Source organism: Equus asinus, chromosome 3 (assembly GCF_041296235.1).
Source record: "Equus asinus isolate D_3611 breed Donkey chromosome 3, EquAss-T2T_v2, whole genome shotgun sequence".
In the NCBI taxonomy this organism is placed as follows: Eukaryota; Metazoa; Chordata; class Mammalia; order Perissodactyla; family Equidae; genus Equus; species Equus asinus.
This window is the reverse complement of record NC_091792.1, coordinates 59,680,083-59,698,312: the sequence shown is the minus strand read 5'-3', so window position 1 is coordinate 59,698,312 and position 18,230 is coordinate 59,680,083. Positions and strand designations below refer to the sequence as shown.

General features: G+C 34.6%; 1 protein-coding gene across 2 annotated transcripts in view; it reads left to right on the top strand.

Annotated features, from left to right (window-relative positions):
• The window catches only part of GLRA3 (glycine receptor alpha 3), a 178,395-nt gene that overhangs the window by 31,239 nt on the left and 128,926 nt on the right, over positions 1 to 18,230 (top strand). For both annotated transcript variants that reach the window (XM_014842144.3, XM_014842143.3), the window contains exons 2-3: positions 1,396 to 1,523; positions 15,744 to 15,811. In XM_014842144.3, the coding sequence (XP_014697630.1) occupies positions 1,396 to 1,523; positions 15,744 to 15,811 (196 nt within the window). The remainder of the gene's footprint in view (positions 1 to 1,395; positions 1,524 to 15,743; positions 15,812 to 18,230) is intronic.

The following is an 18,230-nucleotide window of genomic DNA, read 5'->3' as shown; positions in this document are numbered from 1 at the left end:
GACGGGGACTCAACTGATCAGTGATAATCAGAGATAAAGGGTCACAAAGTAATATGGAACCAACAAAATAGAGAAAGGAGAAACTTCTGTTTAGCGAGAAAGATAAGGGTGAGAGTCATTGGGAAGATAAGTGACTTAAAATGTCCAGAACTAGATAGAGCCTCTAGAACAGGGCAAGGGTAATAGGCGCTGTTAGTTGTGATATCATGCTTTCAGAAGTGTCATTCTCACAATTATCATTGATACTGGATTTTAAAACTGTGTCTAGGAGTCCTTGAATATATATGCATGGTAGATAATTTAATGGTGACAGTGTTAAGGCCCATTTTCGCTATTTATTAGAAACTCTGGCAGGAGGAATTTCATAACTTGATACTAAGATCAAGCGGTGACCACAAAGGTTGAGGGTTTGTCAATGCCCTTAGTTGAGTGACAGAGCTGGGAAGATGTGATGATTGACAATCTCCAGGAAGTAACATCAGTTTTGATATATCAGTTTCAAAGACATGTGTACTCAGAAAGTCTGCTTCACTTCCCTGAGAAAAGCTCTGTGGATGAAAAGAATCATTTGATATTACCAAGCAGGCCTTCTGTGGACCAACCTACCTAAACGAGGGACTGGACAGGGATGCAGGTACACTTATGGGCTTCTAGGATGAGGAGCTGCATAAAACAGAAAATATTTGAATGAAAAAAATACAATAACACTTTACCTTCCCTGGACACAGTTTCTCAGCAAATAATGTTCAGATGCACAGAGCACATTTACAGTAATTTCTCAATCTTGATGCACAAATTATAGATCTGAGCAAAATGTCCTGTAGATGAATGACAAAGTGAGAGTAGAATGAATTTATCTGGGTATGTTGCTAATATAGGAAGCGCTCCAGTTGAAGAAATGAACTCCAAATGAAGAAATGTTTTTATCTATTGGATGGAAGTTTTATTACTGTTAAGAAAAATTCACAAAACCTGAAAGGTCATTTTTTTCCTTCAATAAAAACAATAAGAATCGCGTTTCACAGCTATATTTTCATATTTTCTTATGCCTGAATCACTAAAGGATACTTTTTTGCTAAAATTTGCAATTAGAAACCAAGTTTGGGTAAATACAAACTTTGAAAGCCCAATAATTTGGATGTGGCTTTGTTTCCACACTTAACACAAAATAATGTCACCTCTGACGCCTGGGCTGAATACTTGAAGACTTATAAATAGAACTGTAAATCTATAAAAATCTAACTGTTGTTACGATAATATTCACTGTATAGCATATAAAGCTTTTCTTTGTATTTTCAAAGGTATTTTTGCTTAGCATTTTTATCTTATATTTGTAGGCAACAATTGTCAGGAAGACTTTTTTTGGTAAAATCTGTATCTTTTTCTCATTTATAGTTTGGTTGCCACAAAAGAAACAGATAGTGCAAGATCTCGAAGTGCTCCAATGTCACCTTCTGACTTTCTGGATAAATTAATGGGGAGGACATCGGGGTATGATGCAAGAATCAGACCCAATTTTAAAGGTAATTGTTTTGCTAACTACTATATATGAAATGTGTTTTAAATATGATTAAACAAGATAAATTTTCAAATTGATTCCACCAAAAATTCTAACACTTATTTCCAACAATCTTCCAAGTATTGTACTAGACAAAGATCCATCTTGAAAGAAGAAATTTATTCTCATGTTAATAGCGAGCATAATTTGTTTTCTTTGGACCAATAATGTTTTTTTCACCTTCTCTAATTGTTATAATACTTATGGTCGTGGCGGTTCATTTTAGGAAATTATTCATTTAGGAAATAAAATTTAGTGTATATTCTCACTAACTGGAATAGAAGTTGTTTTAGAGTTAGTAATAAACCTTCCCACATTTTAAATTCCCCTCAGCAGGACTCTGTATTGTGGAGAATGAAACAGCTGTTGAATTTATGCATTGAAGAAGGGTCTGGATAACTAAGAGCCACTGATAACATTTAAGAAATTTTCCTACCTCCCAAATCTTTTACCTGAATTTACAGGAAAGTAATTATCAACTTAAAAGTACTCCTTTTTTGTTCTTCTATTTAGTATAGTGATAATCAACGTATTTAGACAAGTGGTATGTAGATTATCCAAAACCATAATACGTCCTGTAATTTAATCTAGGATAAAAGATTAGAAAGCTACTTCCATGCCCCTACTTATTTAATATCTCTTAAATATTATTTTAGTCAATAAAAAAGTAATCTAAGAGGCCCACCTGGTGATGCAGTGCTTAAATTCTCATGCTCCGCTTCAGCGGCCCTGGGGTTGGCTGTTTCCCGTCCTGGAGGCAGACCTACCCATGGCTTATCAAGCCATGCTGTGGCAGGTGTCCCGCATGTAAAACAGAGGAAGATGGGCACGGATGTTAGCTCAGGGCCAATCTTTGCCAGCAAAAAGACGAGGATTGCCTGTGGCTGTTAGCTCAGGGCTAATCTTCCTTGGAAAAACTAAAAGTAATCTAAGTTATGTCAATTCACACCTTTTCCATGGGATTCAGTTAAGCTATTTTCATTCTTAAAGGTGAAAACAAAAACAATGTAGTCTACAATAATTTTTTTCCTGATTTTGTTTTTATGAGACTAAAAAGAAAGGATTGCTTAACAATGGTGTAAGAATTAATTGGCGAGGACTAATAAACAACAAGAATGAGTAGCAGGAGAAAAAGATAGGAGTAAAATTTTTTGATAAGTTGTGAGTAGAAAACAATGAATTACTTCAATTTTAAAATGAGTTTAACACTTAAATTGTGGATTGCATTTCCTGATTTGTTTTTAAGCATTTTGACAAAAAATATTTTTAACCACACAGGAGAAAAACACAGAATGTAAACTGTGAGAAAATAATACAGCTTAAAAGATGTCACATACAAATGAAAGCGAGAAATTTCAGCATTAGGAGAATCTTTTACAAATTGAGGGAAAGCAATATCACTACGTTAGGTCGAGAAGTGATTTTGAATGGACCTTGAAAAATAAGCAGTCGTCATGTGAGTAAACCACAAGAAACGTGATGGGTAATAAGTGGATTCATCGTGGTGACTCTAAATTCTGTGGTTCAGAAGTATTTCTTTCTTTTCACCAAAAGTTAAAGTGGGAAATGTATTCTGTTTTCAAATGTCTGTGAATATGCCGCAGACAACAGATATCTTAATAAAAATACAGCTACTAACTACACAACAGTGGTCTCAATGCCTTGTCTGTTGTCTTAGAAAGTTTACTTTTATTTTCTTATTTCAATCATTTAACAGATAAATGAAACTTTAAACCATCTTAAGTGTGATTAATTATTAGTGTTTATTTGCGAGGCCAGGAAAGGACTCCAAGGATTTGACCTTGCTTGAAATAAGTACCGATTCTTCCTTTTTTCTTTTCTTGGTGAGGAAGTTTGGCCCTGAGCTAACATCTGTTGCCAATCTTCCTCTTTTTTTGTTTTCTCCCCAAAGCCCCCAGGACATAGTTGTATATACTAGTTTAGGTCATGCTAGTTCTTCTATGTGGGACGCCACCCAGTACGGCTTGATGAGCGATGTGTAGGTCCATGCCCAGGTTCTGAACCCGCAAACCCCAGTCTCCTGAAGTGGAGAGTGTGAACTTAACCACTTGGCCACAGCCCCGGCCCCTCTTTTCTTTTGATTTTTAATAAAAATCCGTTTCTAAAAACTAGCTGATAATCAAGCCTGTTCAGTGGTGAGTAGATTTTTTTGATTGATAGTGGGAAAATCAATTCTTACTCCCCAGCAAGAATTTCTCTGTCCTTAAAGGAATAGAGAAGTGTGGGACGGGGGGGGGGGGGGGGGGGGGGGGCGGGGGGGTGATCTCTTGTTTATGGTTTTTCAAGATATCTTGTACCCCGAATATCAGAAAAACAAGTGCATGCCGCATTTGATTATCAAAAATAATAATGTCAATTTAAAAAAATAACTTAATGAATTAGTTTTTAGCTAACACTCTTGCTTTTTCCTCAATTGCCAAAGTGAAATGTTGTTGTGTCTAGGAACATTCACATAACTCTACCTCCAAACTAAGCAAATTCAACACTGTTTCGTTTTATTGAATAAACTAAAATCGTAATATTTTGACCATCATTTCATTGCCCAGCATTGAAATATAAATAAAATATATTTGGATATTTTTGAGATATTTACGTGCTAATACAATATATCCAAGACCTATCAGAATAGACAAAGGAGTGTAAGATCAGCTCTACTATTGTCAAGTAAGTAGAGACCCACAGTACCTCTTTAAAAAAGAAGCTCATCAAACAGAAGTATGAAGTGAAGATATTTATAATAGTTATAATTTTAGCAGTCTTTATATGTGGTAGCTCACAAAACTAAAATTATAATGTCCCCTGCCATGTTTAAGTGTTTTTCCCCTTGTGGATTTTTTAAAGGTATTTATCTAGCTAATCAAACGAGCTAATTTAAACCTGCTAATATATATACTTTTCCTCACAATATGTCAAAGAATTAATACTATGAGACTTTAGAGATATGAATACCAGTAACATGATATTCCACTAGTGTAAGTTATTTTGAAAAAGTAAATGAGTAAGATTAACTAAATAGTTTTTTTAAAAAGGAGAAAAAAGAATGAGAATTTGCCAAAATAGATGTAAAAATATATTACAATGACTTAAATGGTTTAGTTCTCGCTTCTTCATGTGTTAAAGTGTTAATGAAAAAATAATAAACCTAGGAAAATACTTTTTCTCTCTACACACCCATACAAAAATACAATAAAATACTTTGTTTTTTCAGGACAGGAGTAAGTTGATGTATTTTCTGAGCTCTGGGTTTTTTCTCATCTTTTTTTTTAAATTTCTGCACTTTTTTTTAGAACAGTTTTGGGTTTACAGAAAAATTGATTGGAAAGTACAAAGAGTTCCCACATACACTCTCCCATCCCCTACAGCTTCCCTTACTGTTTACATCTTGTAGTAGTGTTACATTAGTTACAATTGATGAATCAATATTGACACATTATTATTAACTAAAATCCATAGTTTACATTAGGGCTCATTCTTTGGCTTGTACATTTTATGGGTTTTGACAAATGTGTAACCTCATGTGTCCAGCATTACTGTATCATACAGAATAGTTTCACCGCCCTAAAAAATCCCCTGTGCTTCAGCTATGAATGTCCTTCTTTCTTTCCTCTTCACTCAAACCACTGATCTGGCAACCACTGATCTTTTCACTGTCTCTAGAGTTTTGTCTTTTCCGAAACGTCATATAATTAGATTGGCTTTGTTCACTCAGCAATATGCTTTTAAGATTCCTCTATGTCTTTCTATGGTTTGATAGCTCATTTCTTTTTATCACTGAATAATATTCAATGATAATCTCTTGTTTATACATTTGACATTAAAGAAATTTTATACAATTATCAAACTACAGAATTCTAGGTCAAAAGTTTGTAGCTGTTGTTCTTTTGCCTACTGATGTTTAGTATTGTAATTATTTTTTTTATTTAACTATGGACATTTTTCTTTAAGAAAATGATTGCTTATACTGGCACTGTTTGTGTTATTTTCCAAAATAACTATCTTTCTCTTTGAAAAAAAAAATTTGATCTCTTCTTCCATCACCCGTGTCTAACATACTCCAACTTATACCATTTACGCTTTTGCCCTTTCCCTCTACACGTAAGGAGATTTGTTCAGATTTGTCCTCTAAATCACTCTTTCATATTACATGCAATTGTTTGTATACTTTTGGAATGTTTAGGAAGATTTTAATTCTGTAATTATATTTCGGTCTCTTCACAGTCTTCTTTACCCTAAACCATTTTCCCTGAATGTGAAGTCATGAAGGTTGTGTCACAGGTTGCTAGACAGGCACTATTTTGTATATTTAACTGTTTGTTTTATTTATGACAACAGCAAAAATCATGTCCCCGTACTTGGTAAAAATTAAATTGCCTAAAAATGCTGGTGATGCAAAGCAGCAGTCCCTTGCCTCAGCAATCTCTATGCATAGTTCTGCTTCTTTGAGGCAAATATTCAAAAAGTAAAATTGGTTACTTCTGGTGAGTACCTCTTCTAATCTGATTACTTCTAGGCCTTTGACAAAGAAAGCGTTATGAGATTTCCTTTGCACTAACTAGATTGCTAATTTAATACCCTCATTCTTGCATTCCACCTCTCCTATTTTTCATTTTTGTCCAGTAATTTCTCTTTTCTTTCTGCATGAACAACTATGTTTATTCACCTTGTTCACTCTCTTTAAGCTGCTAGTTTTCTTACATGTGATAGGAGCGCTGTAGAGGTCAGGAAGGATGGAGTTGACTTCCCTGGGTGCTGACACAGGTTTTGTCTGCACTGTGTTTCTGGAAGGAGGTGTTTTCTCTCTCTTGAAAGGGAAACCTGACAGAGATGTCACTGTCCTGGCCAGAGCTCTGCCTTAGGCAAGTGTTGAGTGTCAACAAGGCTTTGGTCTGGGATCCTCCAGATACCAAAATGGAGATGGTTTATTTTGAGGTATTATCAGGAATCCCATTTTCCCCAATTTTTTTTTTTTTACATTTTGCAAACAATTAGAAGTTGAATAAGTTCTGGGGATCTTATGCACAGCACTATAATTATAGTTAACAATATTGTATTATATGCTAAAAGTTGCTAAGAGGGTAGATTTTACATGTTTTCCCCACAAAAAAGAAATAGTAATTATGTGATGTGATGGTGGTGTTAGCTAATGCTATGGTGGTAATCATATCCCAATATGAAAGTGTATCAAATCAACATGTTATACACCTTAAACCTAAACAATGTTGTATGTTAATTATATCTCAATAAAGGTGGAAAAAGAAACCACTTAAAAAGTCTGCATTGATTAAGAGAACCATATTATTTCCAATCACATTAATAAACTATGTTTGCAAAAAGCAAAAAAAAAAATTATTTCCATTCCTTCAAACAATTCCATAGGGCTAAACCCCAGGCCACTCCTGCTCCACAGGGATATAGATGGGAAGCAGGGAGCTTTCTGAGACAGTGCCAGGGACGTCTTCCTGCAGGCCTCTCCCTACTCCCCATTTCCTTTCCTGTAGATGGTGACACTTTCCCCTTCCCAGGTCATTCTTAGCACATTAGCTCCCTTCTCCCTGCAGTCCTCCTAACCTGCATTTATTTTAGGTTGTGCTCTGTTTCATCTGTCAGTCATTTTCTTCTGCCTTCTATATTTTACGTCATTAAACTATGATTTTCCTCCCATTCTCTTTGGTATGATATGTTTAGTCTCATTTTTATTCAATAATATCATTTTTATGCCCTTAGAGAAAAAGAAAACTATGTTCAATCCCCCATCTTAAAATAGAAGCTTCCAGGAGTCATTTCTGGAATGAGAAGTATTATTTCCCTAGACTATATTACCAGCTTTTTCTGGATTTTATTTCTTTCCTCTGATTCTACTGTTTGGGCCCACAGTTGGATAATCCTTAAGTCTAATTTGGATCCAGGCAGAAAATACTCTTTCAATAATTCCTCCCAAACATTTACTGTATTTTTATTAAGTTTTTTTCATTCTATCACCAATGGCCACACTCTTTATTGTTTTTAAACAGTATAACATTGTTGTCTTCACAATGTGTCTGTGGTTTTTCTCTTTTCATATATATTATTTCTCTAAATTAATCTCTTTCTCCTATGTCACAAATCCAATTTTCAAATAGTTTATTCTGCGACAACACATTCTATCGCCAGAATGGCATGTGTATCTAATGCTCATTTCCTACCTGTAATTTTTTTTTTCAGGGGAAGTGCTGGCATCTCCTTTATCTCTTTTAACTATTTCTATCCATCCAGATACTATTGTTCTTGAAAAAACTTCAGAATTATTTTTCAAAAAAGGCACATTTTCTATTTGCATTTTTAAATAGTACAAGGTCATTTTATCAAAAAGAATCTCTTTGATAATAAGCCTTTCTAAAACTGTAGTTGTTTATCTGAAATGTTCACAGATTTAGATTCTGCATCTCCTATTTTTAGGTTTTGTTTGATTTTTACTTTTTAATGTATTCTTTCTGCAGAACTTTTTTCTCTTTTTTTTATTTTCAAACAATCTCAAACTAAGAGAAGATTTGCAAGTGTAGCACAAAACTATTTTTTCCCCAAACCACTTGAAAGTAATTTGTTGCCCCAATAACTGAATATATCATACAAATGAGAACATTCTCCTAGATAACCACAATTTAACCAGTGAAATAAACAAATTAACGGGGACATTTTGGGCCCACAGTTGGATATTCCTTAAGTCTAATTTGGAACCAGGCAGGAACATACTCTTTCAATAATCACCTGATTATATCTTCCTCCCAAACATTTATTGTATTTTTATGTTTTTTTTCATTCTATCACCAATGGCCACACTCTTTATTGTTTTTAAACAGTATAACACTGTTGTCTTCTACCATCTAATTTGCAGACCCCCAATCAAATTTTATCAATTATTTAAATAATGGCTTTATGGCAAAAGGATCCTGTTTAGAATCACATTTTATATTTTATTTATGATTTCTCATTTCTCCTTCAGTCTGAACCACACCTTATTCTTTCCATGACTGTCATGATCTTGGCATTTTAAAAAATATTTTTATTCCTTTATTTAACAGAATGTACCTCAATTTACATTAGTCTAATGTTTCCTCATGATTCAATTTAGGTAATATGTCTTGACAGGAATATCACAGAAGTGATGATATGTTCTGATTGCATCTTATCAGATGATGGATCATGTGAGTTTTTACTATTACTTGTGATGTTTACTTCAATTGACTGATTAAGTTGCTGCATAAATATACACACATATGCATATATTCATATATATACTAATTTCCATCTATATATTTGCTTCTTTATCTATTGAAAATTGTGAGTTCACACTGATATCTCCAATACCATAGATCTATTCTGGCTCCTGAGTTTCCATATTTTAACTTCCTCTTCTCACAGTAAGAAACTTGGATCCCATTATCCTTCATATACTTATATATTAGATCAATATATGATGAATCTCCCTTGTTTGCTGCCTTCCATCTCCTGCACAAATGTCCTAGGGTCCTGTTGAGACTCTTTCTCCCCACACCAGAATGCCCCTATGTGGACATTTGCCTCACCCTTCTCTAGTTCTAACATAACACACCAGGCAGCCCCACTATGGGAACATCCTCCTCACTTGCTCTGGTTCCTACATCTCATGCAGTGCAATCCTTCAAAGATGTCTTCTCATCCTGCTCTAGTTTACCACATTCCCCGCAGCCTTTTCCTGCATGGACCTATCTTGCATTGCCTGATGGAATAGCTTTAGGACTGCACTTTCAGGAAGGAAAGGGAAGGGGAAGAATAAACTGTATCCTATTTTTTTGCCATAATGTTCAAACCTTTTTCAAGCACCTAACAAATAATTTAAAATCTGGACTTAAAGTCATCAAATATGCTTTTGTCAATTAACAAATAAAATTCCTCTCCTCGTGACATGACTATATAAATATACACATTTGTATAAAACAAAACAAGTCACTAAAGAGAATTGTTTTGTGATTTAATCTTTCACTTGCATTCTATGTCTTTAGAAAGGGAGAGGCCATAATACCTTATGTTAAAAACCCCTTAGAGTCTTTTCATGAACATTTGGATTATTTTTCCTTTGTTTCTTTGTTTGCTTGCTCTAAATACGTCTGGTGAACAATTTTTTCCCGATATGAGTGGCAACAATATAATTGCCAAGCTTTGCATTGCACTTTGCCATTTTGCCTTCATCCAGCTTTGAGCTTAAAAGCCACGTTATATATCTTTAAGGGACATCTAAAAGAAAATGTCCTGCTGAAAACATCTGCAATGACTGTCATTTGCTTTTCATGCCAACGATGGCTAATGTAATGAAGAATTTAAAAGCACAATTTGCCATATGTATGCTATAGCAGTTATTTGCTCTGTTGCTAAACATAGCAGTGCATTAGATGGATGTAACAGTTTTTGCCCTGGCGCGGAGAAGTAGCAGATTGGCCATGGACTGCTAAAACAGGTGCTTTCTGTGATGGTAATAGAAGATTTATAATCTGCCCTGAGCTTCATTCTCTGCAAAATTTTTGAATATATATATCAATAGCTAGGGTAGGAAAACTTCAAGATTGGGGCCCTGATGTGACATGAACCAGAAGCTTAAAGTGTAGAATTCAGTGCTTTATAAACATTATGGTACTGTATTCATTTCCTTCTTTGTAACCTATCTCCAGCATCACTATCCTTGGTCAGGGCCATTCTGTCTCCCATTTGGACTATTACAATAAATTTCTGTTTTCTCTGTCTCTAAGTTTTTGTTATCCATTCAACCATTTGCCCTGTTGTATTGGTTCACTACACTCCCATGATCAAGAATGTGTAATGGCTCCTTCATGTTTGTTAAGTAAATTCCAAATATTTTGGTATCACATTGAAGAAATTCCATGTTCTAGTCCAAGACTATCTTTAAAAACAATGACTTTTATTCCCAAATTGGTTCATACTTTAATATATTTTTAAATGTTTAAAGATAAAATCATTTCTATATATATAAGATATACACATATATCTTTCAGGTAAGGTCTGCTGTATTTCTAAAATTTGGAATTAAAGTTTGGTGTCTGAATCCATTCACCTTTCTTTCTGCTGAAGAAGAGAATATATATACAAATAAGAAGTCAAATGGGAGCCGAATAGCACTTTTGTATGTTCTAATAACCAGGCAAGGAACACGTCTGGTAATTGATCAATTAAACAATAAAGCTTAGACCCGAGATCACTGAGATTCACTTTATTACCACATGAAATTTAGATCTAAAGCCAGGTTGACTTTCTGCTTTTAGGAAGAGCTTTGTGCATCTCATTGGAGGCCTGGTGGAGTGTAAGGGCTAGAACCTGTTTCATCTACTGTGAGGCATCACGTTGCCAACTATGAGTGAAAGCTTAAATTAGTCACTTCTCCTTTGACCATTTCTCCTCTATGGAAACATACTATTTTCCTTATTTTATTCATTGACCTCACTGTTAGCCTCTGATCAACTTGGGATGCCAGTGCCACATTTTAGGGAGACAACAAATATATCAGAGCAGTCCTCCTCCTAACAGAGTGCTTAATACTACTCCTTTCAGAAGCTTCCTGGAATCATTAGGATGTGCAATGCAGGGCCTACTCCCAAGGGACACTGAAATGCATCAGAACAGATGCTACTAACTTCAGGCCCCTGAAGGCTATCCTGAATTTTCACCTTCATTCTATTTGTCAGCACTATTACCTACAATTTAGTGGGTGATATTTAAAAGATGAGAACAAAAAATATAATGCCTTACCTTTTATTCAATGCCCATGGAGAAATTAGAGTCCAAAAAATAAAGACCCAGCTCCTTGCTAAAATAAAATGAGAAAAATAATCCCCCCCATGTTTTATTTATTCCAATTTCAGGCAAAGAGAGCACAGTCAGATGGAGCAGGCAGTCTTCTATTAGTAGATTCACGCAGAGCCATGTTGTCCCAACATGGAGCCACCTCTCTCAGCATTTCATTGGAAGATGAATTATCCCAATCCTAAAGCTCTTGTGTTTTCCCTCTTTCAGAGGGTGTGAGGCAATAACGCACAGCAGAATTTACCTCGAGCTAAATCATATTCCCCAGACTCGTATTACTGTCACCATGAAAGAAAATAGCAGCATTTCAGTGTTCTCTAGAAAAAAGAGAAGAATAACCTAAAAAATGTGAAAGATTGGATTTAGCTTTTCCAGATTTGTCAGCCTGTGTATATATTTTGTGTATATTTTAGAGTTCACCACCTCAGACTTACTTGAAGTTAAAAAAAAATATTTAACAATTATGACTTTATACTTCTCTTATGATGGGATAAAATAATCATGGAGTAAAATATCCATGCTTTCTCCTCTCTCACGTAGTGACATATAAGACACCGCTATCATCTTATACATTTAAAAAAATTGTAAATATTTGGAAATAATCAATAAAGATTTTAAAAAACCTTTTCACTAGTAATCAAAGAATTAGAGCACCTCCAGGATTCAGGATTTTTATGAGGTCTTCTTATTTTTACATGTCCATCCTCCATTTTTAAAACAATTTAGCTTCTATATCTGTTTGAATTTTATGTTCTAGGCATCTCTTGCTCTGTAGACTTTGGGATCTTCTAAGTACATAGCATCTACTATATTTTATTGGTAGTGTTGACCAAATCATAAGAGGCAACTTTCTTGTTAAAATTAATAGTCTTGCATTTTCAATGCTCTAAGTCCTGAGTGCTCTCTCTCTATTTCTCCATTTCTAATAAAACTCCAGTTCATTTTGAGCCCTCTGGTATAATGGCCACAGATGTTTCCTAGTCTGGAATTCCTTAGGCCAGTGGTTTCCAACATTGTTGCACATCTGAATCACCTAGGGACCTTTAAAAAATACCGAGAGCTTGGTTGCATGCCATACAAACCAAAGTAGAAGGTAAGAACCAGGTATCAACCTTTTTTAAAATCCCCAGATGATTTCAAAGTGCATAGGATTCCATAAGCCTGTGGATCCTAGACTTTATTTTTAAGTAATTTTGTTGGTTTATTTCTCTATCTTATTCCAGCAAGATAAATACCTGTCAGAAATTGAGTAGAAAAACAAAGATGAAAATTATGCACCAGTAATCAAGTAAATGTAAATTGAGACTTCAAATGGCATTTTAAACTATTCTAACCAATGTAGTAGTTTTTTTTTTTAAAAAATATATTGGTACAAAGAGAACATCTTTTTTATCTTTACAAAGGGTCAAGAATCAGAATGGCTTTGGACTGTTCAACAGCAATACTAGAAAAAAGAACATAATGGAGAAATGTCTTTAAAATTCAGAAGAAAATACAATTTTCAGCCTAAAATTTTGTACAAAGTCTGGATGTTAATGAAGTGTGAGGGCATAAAAAAAGGACATTTGTGAACAAGCAAGTTCTCAAAGGCTTCACATCCTTATGTACCGTTTCTCAAAGAATTGCTGAAAGATATCCACTGCTAAAATAAAGAAATAAGCCAGAAAAGCAGGTGTGGGGACTATGAAAGGAGATCCCACAAAAGAGAGAGATGTAGGTAATCCCCAGTATGATGATTATGGGAGACCATAGATGACTGTTATGCTCCAGAGTGAAAAATCTAGAATAGAGTAAGTCTGAAGGAAGATAAAGTTAGTAGAATATCTGTTGAGTCTGATATTGAAACATAGGCATTTCAGAACTTGTGGATAAGTTCTTGATACATACAGAGGAAACTATGTGAAATATATGAACCAGTTTTCAACTTCAAGAAAATATTCTGCAGGAAAGGAAAAGTAATCTTAGTATATTATACAGCTGGAGGTAATATTTACCTTGTCATAATAATGTAAAAAGTAAATACTGACCTAACAACAATGACAATTTAACGATATTTAGATAATGGGGGGACAGAAAAAAGGTTTATGTTAGTAGAAGTGGGGACAATGTGTGAAAAAAAGCTAAATCCTCTTCTTCGGCATGGGCATCAGAACATATGCCTAAAACTAAAACATCTAAAAGCCGAAAAATTAACTTACTATTTAGAGAAACTGAGGTTAATACCCAGAGAATCTATTAAATGAGTTGAAGTCATTATCTCTAGTGAGGGGGAAACGGCAGTGTAGGGCAAGGGCTGCCATCTTTTCTGTAGCAAATCCTGTAAAACTGTTACTCCTAATTATGTTCAGGTGAAAAAAAGAAACAAAATAAATTAGGATTAGATAGCAGTTTTTGTGTGGCTTTGTCTGACTAACTTAGGTAAAGTTTAACTCAGAATTACTTTAACCCCTGCCACTCAGTATTTGTGTTTTATATTTATACAGATATCAGCCTAATAACAAAGTCTGTAGCCAGATAGTGAAATGCTTTGAATGTTGTGTAGTGTGAAGAAGACGGTGGAACAGCTTGCTATGGTGAGAAGAGAATGATTCTTAGAATCAGACCAGAGGTTCAAATTCTGACTGTCCTATTTATTAACATCTTATGTATCTCATCAGATCTTCAATTCCCTAATATGTAAATGGTAGAATCTTATTCACTCTCAGTGTTATAAGGATTAAGTAGTATCTGAACCAGAAAGCACAGTACATGGTAACAAGCAGTACTCAACAGTTTACTGATTCTTATTCCTTCTGCCTTGCTAGATGATAATCTCTTTGTATCTTCTTCCATTTGGTGTGAATAGGCTTTAGATATTTAGTAAAGGAATGAAGAAATGGGTCTCATAAAGATAGAAATCCTTTGTTTTATGATGCATGCTAAATCAGGCACTTAAACAGGGGATTTCTGGAATGGTAGAGTGAAAAACTCTGTAAATTCACTCCTCCAAAAAAGCAACAAAAACACCAGGGAAATTATAAAACTTAACCTTCAGAACTCTGAAAATTAACCAAAAGCTTGCAACACCCTGAAGAGAGTTTATTCAAGCAACACTGATGAATTTTTCTAAGAACTGAGGGCGTTTAAACACAGCCGCACTCCCCAGCTCCACAGTTAAACCTTGAAAACCAGCAGCTTCTCAACCAGAAAAAACTGTTAAATCCAGCAGCCTGGCAACTATCAGAGGAGGCAGACCGGTTTGCGCCTCAGAAATTCCATCCCCAGAGCAATGTTACTGCTTGACCTCTCTGGCCCACTCCCTCAGAGTCCCACTCAGAGGGCTTGTCATGATTTGACTTTGACTGAGAACTCCCTCAGTGGGAAAACCCTATCTCCAGGGCATTTGCTGTAAATGATCACAGGAAATTGGTTAACACTGAAGCTGCCTAAAGTTACGATACCAGTTGGGCAAGGACCAGCCTGAACAAAAAGTTTAAAAGAAAATCTGGGGAATGAGATGCCCATAGGCAGCTTTGGAAAGTTCTGATATATTCTTGTGGATCTGGAGGCTACACGCATGTGTAGGGCCATTGTGCTTGCCCAGGAAAGTCCTAGGAGGGCCCCAATCTCTCACCTCTGACTGACCTCAGACCCTGTGCAAGCAGGAAGTGAAAGGTGAAGCATGAGCATTACAGGCAAAACAAACATGAAGTCCCTTGGCAAAGGATGGAAGAATTATTGGTTCCAGACATTTCAGAAATCTCTGAGCAATCATTAGTTGACCACTAAACTCATTGAGCAGAGACTTCAGTGGCTGCACACCATAGGGAAATACAGACTTTACAGTATTATTCCAAGTCACTGAACAGCAAATAAAATAAAAAACACCAGCAACAAACTATGGGTTGGAAGTGGGAGTCTGATTTCCAGAGTTGCCACATCATATTATCTAAAGTATCCAATTTTCAACCAAAAATTATGTGACATACAAAGAAGCAGGGAAATATGACCCATACACTGGGGGAGGGGGAGACTCAATAGAAACCCCGTGAAGAAGCTCAGAGGTTGGACTTACTCAAGCAGACATTTACAGAGCCATTGGCGGTATCTAGATCAAGGAAACTGAGACCAAGAGGTTACTGACTTATATCATGGCCAGCGTCAGGGCTCAAAGGAGGCCATGAACTTGTGCTTTGCAATCCAGATTATTTCACAGAATGATTGCCTTCAATTTTAAGCATCTATGTGTGTACATGTATTAAAAACTATTCTTTTTTTAAAAACTACTAATGAGAAGTTATTTGAAAATATTTACGTAAGTATCTAAATAGCCCTTATGTTTTAATCTCTTTTTCAGGTCCTCCAGTTAATGTCACATGCAATATATTCATAAACAGCTTTGGCTCTATCGCCGAGACGACAATGGTAGGCATGTTTACTTTGTGACAAGTTTCACACCAGAGTAATTTATAATTACATTAAAGGCAATTTTCCTGCTAACGTTATGTAATTTAAAGCCAAAATTAACATAATGAGATTTTAAAAGATAAAATTTATAGTATAATTAAATTGCAATCAATTGCAGGTAATAATGTTTCATTTAGAGATGGAATATTAGAAAATAAATGTAAGTGAAAATAAGATTGATGTTTCCCATTTCAGTCATTAAATATTAAATCTCAAATTAAAACTAAAATTTTACCATAAAAACTATTTATTTCTTTTCAATGCTTTTTAATAGCGAGATGTAAGTATAAAAGTAAATCATTTCATGTTTAATTATTCTTTATACTTATGTTTATAATATTATGTTAAGTATTCTATTTGATTACTTTTCCAAATGAATATAATATTTGCTCAAACATCATAAATGTTTTGTAAATTATAGTGTATGCCTTATTAACTAAACACACTGAACAGAGACCATGTAATTGAGAATATTTTATATAATCAAGCTATTAAAGCCAAAAATATCATCATTATAGACCAAATTTATTCGGTTTTGAATTGTATCACTTTCTCTGAAGGTCATGTTGTGTCTCTTCTTTGCCCTGTAGCTTTTCTTGTGCACTTTAGGTAAGAGAAAACACAAAGATAGGCACATGAACCACCAAATATCTGTAAAATTGTCTAGCAAGCAAAGATTTTTTTCAATTGAAACTTTTATTGTCATTCTTAAATTACCTAGAATTATACTCCATTCCTAAATTTAGCAAGCATAATTTTCATTAACTTTCAAAGCTGATTTTAGCTAATATAGGATGTGAAATACTTAAAAATTTATTAGCTTGCAAAAGCTTTATTAAGTAGAGAATTATGCTCATTTTATATATTTCAGAATGACTTGATATCAAATTTTCTAAGGAAATATAATCCAATATGCAAAATATTATGTGGAGGTGTATGTAGAGTTGTGGGTGCACATGTGTGTGTATATGGAGGATTATCTCAACAGGAAGAAACTTTATTCAGGCACTATTATTTTTAAATGCTGTTTCTTTCATATATGCAATATTTACTGATTTAGCGTCATCTCTGTGGCTTTGCTCAAACTCAGTATAATGTAATTACAATAAAAGCATCAGTGGAGAAGAAGTGAACTCACATATTTGGGCATTATATAGAATTATCTTAACTACAGTATACAAATTAACATGAGTTTGTGTATATGTGTGTAAACACAGAGCCCGCGTACAATTTGCTAGCGTGAGAGCAGTGTGGTTCTGGTGCAATTCTGACCATACTCTTGTTTCAGACGTTGATATATTCTGGATTCTGACTGAATATCTGGTCCTGATTTATATCCTGCATTTGTATATATCCAGTCCAAATCATATTTAAAGAGGAAGGAATCTCTGCTGGATTTTTTCTATTTAGACTTCCCAAGTTGTATTCCTAGCCCTGGCAACTTTCTCAGTTTAATTACTAATATACACACTATACAATCCTAGAAACCTGGAAATAGGCTTATACTTTCTAGTTTGCAAGATCATTTCCACGAAATACTTTCAACTGCAGTAATTGGAAAGGTTTATGGCCTTACATGTCTTTATGGGGTGGAGGAAGGGACTTAGAAAAAAGAGAAGACATGGCTAGATTGCCTTTTTAATAAAACCTCAAACCATGTCAGTTTCCTGAAGATCTCTGCTTTTTATGGCATATTTCATCAGTCTACCACAATATGGTTGCCACACACAATCTAGAAGACTACCCCAGCTAAATTTCTTACCGTTAATAATTTTAGACAGATTTCCTTTATAGAACAATATTGTACGAAAAGCTTGTAGAATATTGCAAAGACAGTCTCACAGCGACTCTTACTTAGTTTTATTTCCCTTCTCTAGTATAGAAACCCTTTCCATTCCTACATATTCCATCATCATGAATTCCCTTCAGAATCTTCTTTAGCATCTATCACTTTCCTCTTCGGAGTCACAAGCAGCAGCAAAAAACATTAATCAAACACCCCAGAGGTTAAGTATTATAAAATTAACTACATGCAGCTTGGCATCTTTCTTTTTAGTCTTCTAAACTCCTAAACATGTTACATTATTTCTATTTACATAATCAGATTCAATATTTGTAAAATTTTTAATGGTGTCAGATATAATAGGCGCAATACAGTGTCCATCTACACAGAAATAGAGAAAGTTAGAACTTATTATTTTTATCTTAAGAATCATAAAATATTTAGCTACCACTTGGTTAAGCTGACGTTTTTTATTTGTAGTTTCCACCATCACGGCTCTGCAACTAAACTTTATCCTATTGCTTCATTTGCCACAATATTGTTTGAATTAATTTACTTTTATAAAAGTATTAAAATACTTTTTAAACATTCACA